General features: G+C 45.8%; 1 protein-coding gene across 1 annotated transcript; it reads left to right on the forward strand.

Moving 5' to 3' along the window:
* The first annotated feature begins 5,742 nt into the window (after positions 1-5,742).
* LOC118406825 lies at positions 5,743-8,433 on the forward strand. Its single transcript, XM_035807170.1, has 4 exons — positions 5,743-5,905; positions 6,551-6,627; positions 7,081-7,416; positions 7,977-8,433. The coding sequence occupies exons 1-3, from the start codon at positions 5,747-5,749 to the stop codon at positions 7,406-7,408; spliced, it is 564 nt and encodes a 187-aa protein (XP_035663063.1). The 5' UTR covers positions 5,743-5,746; the 3' UTR covers positions 7,409-7,416; positions 7,977-8,433.
* Positions 8,434-9,219: the final 786 nt, after the last annotated feature.

Raw genomic sequence — 9,219 nt, forward strand, 5'->3', positions numbered from 1 at the left:
CACTCGAAACGTCCGGACGTAAATCTCCGTTTTTATCCAGTTGTAGAGATTGAATTGCATTTAGATATTGTTTACCTGGATGTCCAACCTTCATGAACGTTTCATTGTTCGTTGTTGATTGTGAGTCGGCGTGACATTCCGACACGATGTGCCTGAAGCATTTCCTGAGACCAGCGACGCGGTCGTTCATTCAGTCATATCATTGTTTATTGGGTTGCAAAAGTTGTAATGAGAGGGTGCACTCAACATTCCAACACGTCGTGGCCTATAGATATTTTAGACCAGTGAATTATGGGAGTATCTAGAATCTTCATGCCCCACCGGCTACAGCACGGGAAGACAGGACATACTGCACGTAAACGTGACTAATGGCGCGAAGCTGCCTCCTGTGAAGACGACCGAGTTGTTGCGTCCTTCCGACAGCGCACCTTACTGATCCTCTACTGAAGTTTCTCTAGATAATTACCAGAAAGTCTCATTTCAAATAAGCGAATTAGTTTTATAACGTTGCCAGTCTTATTGGTGACCTCCAGTAGCCTGGGTTTGCCGAGTTCTCAGGACGAATCGCGAACACAGGACGAATTCGTACATAAAATTTAGTCAAAAGATCACAAGCCTCATTGGGCTAACGTCACATTTCCACACAGGGACCCGGCCGGGCTGTTTCAGGAAACGAAAAATAGATTAAAAAATATATACCTAGAAATAAACACAAATCTTGCCCACGACTCTCCTTTTTACGTTTCGTTTGTTTTGGTGTCTTTTATAGCACATTTATCGTTCCCGAAAGCTGCTTGGTCGCATCGAGCCCTGGTTTTGAAATTAATGAATGAATGAATGAATGAAGACCTTTATTGTACAATTTTGCCCAACCGAGCTAAGTACAGGTCACAATAAGTCAGGATATATACATATAAAAGTATCACAAATCTAGTCTAACACAAAAGTTCGGCTTCTTCTCGCTTCTTGGTAATAGTGAAAATGTAGGACTGTATGGGTTTAGCTATGGTCGGTTTGTCAAAACGCATGAGAAATATAAACTTGTCAGTGCTACTCATGTGTCTGAAATGAGGGGATCTACTTTCTATATAACTAAATAGAGTATTTCTATCATTGACATGCATATCGCAATCAACAGTGAAGTGCACTTCATCTTCTACCGTGTTTGAGGTACAAAACTGGCAGACTCAATAATAATCAATGTGATCTAGGAATAGCCTGCGACGGGAGACCTGGCGCATCCCCGTCTTGTAATTAGCCTACGAAAGGGTATGTCACCCCGTAAGGGGCGGTATAACCCCGTCGTGTGTAGACATGTGCGAACATGTCTACATTTGATCACGTCGACCGATGAATAGCCTGTACCTAGGATGTTATGATGGATGTAACTTTACAGTGCAACAAAACTATAAAGATTTTTTTACATGGACCAACTCGCGCAATGGAGTTTGTCTTCCTGTGACAAACAAAAGTCTGAGTACCCGGCGTCTTTGTGCTTGTCCTTTCGTTCACGCGCGCCGTGACCATGAGCATTAGAAGTGTTTGCAATTCATTGAATCATCCAGAAAATATGTGGACGGCCCATTGACGATCTGGATGACTGTAAGTACTTCTGCTGCTAGTGCTTGTAAACACTGTGATAAGATATTCATGGTCACGGCGTGCGTCTTCAAAACGCACCTGACACCTACACACCCACCGATCCAGGGGAACATAAAGCCGGCTAACTTTGAAACTGAATGGGTTTTCAGCCAGGCGACATCCAGACTTCAAAACAGCTGACTAGTTCGATACCCCGGGAAGCGAGACTGTCTGTGATCATATAGACTGACAAAGTTGAGATAATTCTACTTCGATGAAGATAATAAGATACGCCAAATAGTAGTTACTCAAGCAACTGGACATGATTTTGGAAACGTTCAGACGTTCCAGATTACAACCCCCATTAGCTTTCGTCAGTGACACTGGCCATTTTCCAAAACCATGTCCAGTTGCTTGAGTCATTGCTATTTGAGATAATCCTAGCTTTTCTTTGGGGCCGGGCCACACACGATCGTCGCACGATCACATTCTGATGGCATTTTTGGCGCATGGCCAGTCGTGCCTGTGTCGAACAAAAAATCCAACGGTCTATTTTGGGACAGGCCGTGAGTCAGATTATCGTCGGCAAGCATTTTTTGTATTAAAAGTATAAATTTATCTATCACATATCACAGACCATCACATGCAGGGGAAGGAAATAATGTCCAGTTGCTTGAGTCATTGCTATTTAAGATAATCCTATCTTTTCTTTCGGGCCGGGCCACATTCTGATGGCATTTTTGGCGCTTGGCCAGTCGTGCCTGTCTCGAAACAAAAGTCAGAAGTCTATTTTTGGACAGGCCGTCAGATTATTGTCTGCAGAGGTACCCATACATCAAAGAAATTCTGTACAAAATACAAAGGGACTATTAGCAGCGCAAGGATGTATACAAGAGTGGCCCAAACTTTTACATTGAACTTTTGTTCAATGCCACGGTGTAGGAAAGAGTTCTGTAAGCGCTTTGTCCTAGCCTTTGGGGCCGTGAACTTAAGATTACTTCTTAGAGTTCCTCCTGTTGCTTGATGTCGTTGGAGGGGTACTAGCTCGAGAACTAGGATCCAGTATCGACTTGAACAGGGACACTGCGGAGGCCTCCCTCCTCTCCTTCACAGAAGGCAGATTCGGCACAGAGTCCCTGCCACCAATCGACATGATCCGGAGGGCGCGCCTCTGAACCCGTAACATCCTGGTTGCCAGATCCTCACTGCAACCAACCAGCAAGACGCACGTGGCCATATTCTAGGACAGGGCAAATTAGTTAAAATTCCTGACAGTCAGGTGTGGGGGGTTTTATTCAAGAACAAAGGCAACTGTGTGGCGACACCTGCTTCGTCTGCAGTAAAAATAATCCCAGGGTCAAAAGGACTAATCCTCACGTCACGGACATGCAGGTCGTATTTCTGTGAGTCATTCTAGGTGTGGAATCACATGACTAAAGTCGCCATGACGACCTTAAACTTTAAAAGAGGCTTCAGGCAGAGACAAGACAGTTCGACTTCGGTGGTCTCAGGTGCGGGGCAGAAAGCTGAACATCGCGCAACTCGAGTTCTTCTCGATCTACTGTACGGCATACGGTAGGAACCATTGAGAAATTTCCTTAAATTGTGTTTTGTTCGTTTTATTTTGAAGTTCACTTTCCCGGATAGCCGATAACCCGTAGTCTCCAAGCAGACTTGTCATCTGGATGGAAAAAGAGAAGAATTGAGCCTAATAGAGACAAATAAGTTGCCATCAGTCTTTGTTGTCTATCCAGTTAAGTGATATATGGCTCGACTCTAGAACTACTGCCTTTGTTCAGAAAAATGGCAAGTTAGTTTTATAATCTTGAGCTCGGCGACAAAAAAACAGACTCTGCCGGCCGGTCAGTTCTCTCCTAGGTTTGTATTCCTAACTTCCCAAAGTCCCATTACTATTCGGCCAGACGGGAATCTGGTAGAAACTAAATCAACTCCTCAGTTCTCGACGTTTTTGGTACCGACCCGACCATAGACATTCGGCAGCAAATTGAAGGAAGGCATTCTTAAACCAGTCGTGCTTTTGTCGTACGACATTGAGTTGCCGTGTGGCAGAAAATTCTTGTCGACGGTCGGGAAATCGGTTCTGTCGGACCCGCGCTGAAAATCCTACGACGGGGCGTCGTGTGTGGCGCATCTGGTAGAGTGTTGGGGTCGGAACCTAGAGGTCCCGAGTTCGATATACTCAACCGTGCCCTCCACGTTGTACCCTTGGGTAAGGCACTTTACACGACCTTCCTCAATTCACCCAGGTGTAAATGGGTACCCGAATTCTGTAGGGGAGGTAAGATTTGTGTAGGTGTCACTTGAGTGCAGTGCCACACTGCCCTCGTCTGTCCCAAAGCAAAAAAACTCCAACGACAGTAAATCGTCTGACCGCGGTTTGAGATGTCACGTAGCGTGGCACACCCCTCGTCTTCTCTATGATGATCTGTGTTTGGAGCTGCGGCATGAGCACATATTGCAGATATACCACCTGTTTCATGATATCCCTTATTATTTCTTTCTCATCGGCAGTCGCTGTCTTGCGATTTGGCGTCGATAGGCACCTACTTTGTATAACTGCGCTGTCCGGGGCTGGAACTGGCCGGCTGATGTTGTGCGGGCCGCTAGAAGCCTTTTGCCATGGCGAGTTTGTAGTCTCTATAGCAGACTCTCTGGGGCCTTTTTCGTCTTTCTTTGGCTCTTAATAAACTTTTACTGGGCATTTCTTTTTGTACTGGGTCGTTTGACCACGGGTCAAAACGAAAAAAAAGTCCCAAGAGAGTCTTTTATGGAGGCTAGTGAAATTCCTCGTGTGGGAAAGATTGATTACCTATCGACCGTAGGAGTATATCAGCCACCGGCGACTGTGTCGTATCTGTTATAGCTAGTCTCTCCTGAACTGTGCCCGGACGGCTTGGCAGGAATTAGGGAAAAAAGGCAAAACTACATATACCTGGCCTTGGTTTGTTGCGAACCTGTTTGTTAGCGTTTTCATTGTTCGTTGTTGATTGTGTGTCAACTGAACATTCCAACACGATGTGCCTGAAGCATTTCCTGAGACCAGCGACACGGTCGTTAATTTGATCATATATTGTTGATGGGAGTGTCTAGAGTCATCACGTCCCAATTGGGACCCGGCGCACGTAGACCTGCACTGATGGCACGAAGCTGGCTTGTACTCGTATTCCTGAACAAAATTAGGATTGCTCCGTACTTGTCCGATTTGTTCTGTCCCTTTGAGAGGCGCGACTGGGGTTTGTGTTGGCAGCCCCTAAACTCTTCCTTCACCAATTCTCACGTCACTGTTGATGAATGCGATCCCTGGTATACTAAGTAGTCCTGTTTTAGTCTCACTGAAAACCGCACGAAGAAAATTTAGCCTGGAGTCAGAATTGGGTAGCGACCCTCGGGAGCGGACTTAAAGCGAACTTGGCTAGACTCCAGACGAACGAAAATTGACACGAAGAATACGCATCGTAAAAGTTGTTGTAAGAACGTGAAGACAACAATCCAACACAAGCGGATTATTATAGGAGCGTCTAGAATCTTTACGCCTCACCGACTCATGAAGTGGAAACAGGTCTCTTTGCACGGAGACCTGAGCAATGACGCGAGGCTGGCTTGCATGATGCGGAAACAGGACTCTGCGCACGTATACCTGAACTAACGACGCAAAGCTGAACGAAGACAGCCGAGTTCTGACGACGAATCCCGAATACCATTCGGACGAAGTCGTACTTACCCGACTGGTTCTGTCCATGATTTTTGGGCGTGGTAGTTCGCCCGGTCGTCGACAACAGCAGAAATCAAGGACCTAAAACAAATTGGCCTTGAACATTAACTTGAAACGTTATACATAAACTTCATCGTTCTATATATATGTATCCATGCGGGGCAGCAGGCGAAGTGACGAGAAATTGCAGTTTCAAACTGTCCAGTGTTTATCTACTTTTTTTTAACATACTGTTTCCATGATGTACCAGTTCAGTGGTTCATGTATGTTGTTTTGTTAGGTTATCAACCATAGACTACAAGCTGGCGATGTAGTATCGTTAACTATTTTCTGTCCGTTGTTTTTGTTCTGTAGACAACCACAGACTACAAGCTGGTGATGTAGTATGTTTAATATTTTCTGTCTGTTGTTTTTGTTCCGTAGGACTGAACCATGGCCTACAAGCTGGCGATGCTCCTGGGCCTGACCGCCCTCCTGACGGTTCTGATGGTGGACCCGGCAGACTCGGCCTGCTGCCGCGCTACTAAGAGGAAGTGCAGCGGCTGGTTTTGGAACCACCGGTGCACCGGTCGCTGTTACGATGGGACTCAGGTTGATATCTTTATCTGATGTTCGAACACTCCATACGACAGCCTTCATCATGTTAGAATGACCAATCACGGACACGTGACATCATCCATTGGTCTCTTCCCACTGATAACGGATGTGTTGTGATGAGGTTGGCCTCTTCAATTCCTCTCACACAGTAGTACTGACCCTCTGACCGATTACTGACGTCACTTGTCCGTGATTGTTCATCTGAACATGACGAAGGCAGTAGGATAAGTGACTTCTTTGTTTTGTTGGAAAAGAATTAAATCATAGCGACGAGCATGGATTATCCATTACTTTAGTTATTAGCCTGACTAAAATCTCGCTCCTAGCGGTCGACCCTACAGTTGCCGCCACCTAGCGGAGGGGGTCATTAACCCCAGCCAGCGAGAGATTGTGTTCTTCTGATATTAGAGAACATGCATGTCTAAACTAACACACCTACAGTACCTTGGCGGCACCTGGGGCAATTGCTGTCGTATTGAGGTCACCTGAGTGTCGCCGAATGGCAGCTCGCTCCAGACCCTTGCGATTTAGCCCCGCCCATTGTAAGCTCCTCGCAATTCAGCCCCTGTCTGCAAAGAGTGAGTAGTCGGCCCACTCAATAACCAATAACCAATAATAACCACCTCACCCCAAACACAGGGAACGCCCTACTGTGGATACGGGCCCTGCAACTGGTTCGGGTGTAACTGCCGTGGGGGCTGCAGGCACAGCAAGAGGTAAGGTTAGCAGTTTGTTTGATTGTTTGTTATCAAGCAGTTATTTAGGTTACTTGTCAGTCCGGTACATACTTATGCCATGTCCCGACACTGTTTCCGTACACCTATACCAATTCATCTATGCATTTGATTTGAAGAGTGACTGACTCAGCCAGGCCACCACTGATGTGAACTGCCCGGGTGCCTGTAGCATACTGAGAGCCATAGTTTACGTTTTCTGGCCGGTCTTCATATAGTTTTGCCAGGCCCTTTAAGCTTGTAAACAACAGAATCTTATACTACATATAAAGGTCCTCACTTTGTCCCATTTCAATATTGCTTGTATAGAATAGAACCTGAGTGCAGTACGTACTAGATCTATGTTATCAGCAAGTAGTCTGGCGCAACATCCCAGCATTTTCACGGAAAAACACCTTGATCAGTGACCATACTACTTACCTGATTGTTCACCAGGGATGTGGCGGAGGAAGCCCTCGGCCTCCTGGAGCTGCTGCGCGGGGAACAGGAGGACATCGCTCCGGAAGAGGGCGCCATGGATGGCCGCGAGTTCGCGGACACCGCCTCGGAGGAGAGCGCCCTGGCCGGCCGCGGGTTTGGCGACCACGACACGGACCAGGACATGAAGCTGTCCAAGCAGGAGGCTCTGGGGATGCTGGAGGCTCTGGGGGAAGTGGACGTCGCCAATCTGCCCGCTGATTGGTTCGAATCCATGGACACCAACGGCAACGGGTTCATCGACCCTGAGGAGTATGACGAGGACGAGGCCAAAACCCATCAGTAAGAGCGGAGGTGAGAAACGCGTATTATGCATAGTTATATTTGTGTAATATGTACTCCAATTATTTAGAATATCTAAATCATGGAACCTTGCCTCTGTCATGTAGTTAGTTCTTAAACAAGCTGTCCTTTCGATATTCGTAATGATATTTTATCCACAGGTATGACGTTGGGAAGTCTACCATGGGTAGGTCACTTTGTCAATTTGTGACTGGGTCCCGGGTTCATTTTAAGTCCGACCCGTAACTCGCCTGGGGACCGGTAGGTGTCCCACGGGGCCGCATAGGGGTCACGGCTGAAAGTGCCCAAAACAGCCCGGTAGAGCTTCAGCAGGCTGAAAGTTGGGGAAAATAATAGAGAGTTTACTTTCACCAAGCAGGTTACAGGGCATGTCAGCCGGGTTAGGGCCTTCATTTGATATTGATCAACCTGTCGATCAATCTGTCAATGCATTTGCCCAGTTTTACAAAAACAAAACAAAACAAAACAAAACAAAAGAATACAACAAACAAACAATGAGAGGCGTATTCATAGGCTCACATTTACCATATGTCTGTCCCGTTTTCCAACAGGACCCCGGAATGACGATGGTCCCACCGCGTCCTGGACTTCCAGCCGGGACTGCAGATCAGCCGCATAGAGTTTAGCTGCTTTTGCCTCATTTAACCATGACAAGGCTCGTGAGGGGATATCAGAGGTCAACATTTCAGGTGGTAAAAGAAAAAAAAAACAGCATCCTCGTATCTTTTCAAGGATTGCTCTCTGATACCCCACTCACAGCCTGTACCATAGATAACAGGGTTCCTACATCAACTATATCTAAAATTTCACGTCTTTAGATGGTAAAACTTTAACCTGATTAAATTGCAAGTGTTTCCTTTTTATTTAGTCATTACAACTTCTTTAAATTATACCAACGGAAAAGTTTTTAATACCCCACCGTTTGCTATAACCGAAGGAACCCAGAGATCAGCTCTTGCCGCTCTATGTAACCAAGTTTTATGGCAATAAAACATACATGATGAGAAACCTTGTTTGTCATTAGTAATCTGGGAATAAATGAGAGAGAAATAAAGAGGGAGAGATAGATAGATAGAGAGAGAGAGGGAGAGAGAGAGTATTTGTGATTTCAGATTGAGAGTATATGTTGGCTACATTTCATTCACAAGTCTCAAACATATCCGTCTCAAGTCCTAACAAAACATCAGGTCATCAGCTCCGAAGTTTTCGTCCCATCCAAGTTTCCTAAATACTTGTCGTTTAAGAGATGAGACAGAACAACTTGGAGGAATAGGACTGGTGTTAACGCCAAACTCACTCCAGCCAAACGTAGTTGGAAATCATAGTGTGTAAGGCCTTCCCCAACTACATTGAATTAAAGTAAGATTTACTGAAGAGGTTTACTGAAGCATTCTCGAAATTCTCAACGCGGACAAAAGCATAGCAACCGTACCACAGTGTTATGTGCCAGCACCAGAGTAAAAGCACCAGCTAGACTTCAACACTCAAGAAGAACCTTGAACCTACTAGTATGTCTAGCGGAGCAATAGAGGTTTTAAGGATTGTTAGCAACAACCACATACCTGTCTTTTAACATGTGAGACAAAACAACTTGGCAGCACCTGTGTTGACGCCAAACTCACTCGAGACAAACTCGTGGGAGACAGTCACTAATTGAGAAAGTTCTGAATCGTGACTCAAAGTCACTGTGGTATTTTCAAGGGTAAGCTGTTTGCACATACGTGGTTCTCTTCGCTCACTCGGTGGTTTTATTCGGTGGTTATAGCAAAGGACGGGACGGGTCATTAACCCTTA

This window comes from Branchiostoma floridae, chromosome 19 (assembly GCF_000003815.2).
Source record: "Branchiostoma floridae strain S238N-H82 chromosome 19, Bfl_VNyyK, whole genome shotgun sequence".
NCBI classification, from domain to species: Eukaryota; Metazoa; Chordata; class Leptocardii; order Amphioxiformes; family Branchiostomatidae; genus Branchiostoma; species Branchiostoma floridae.

What these genes read in the sequence shown, in the direction of transcription:
- LOC118406825 (XM_035807170.1), top strand. Translation starts at nt 5,747, where the DNA reads ATGGCCTACAAGCTGGCGATGCTCCTGGGCCTGACCGCCCTCCTGACG. An exon ending in GCTGTTACGATGGGACTCAG is followed by an intron (nt 5,906 to 6,550) that starts GTTGATATCTTT and finishes CCCCAAACACAG; the next exon opens with GGAACGCCCTACTGTGGATA. An exon ending in GGCTGCAGGCACAGCAAGAG is followed by an intron (nt 6,628 to 7,080) that starts GTAAGGTTAGCA and finishes ATTGTTCACCAG; the next exon opens with GGATGTGGCGGAGGAAGCCC.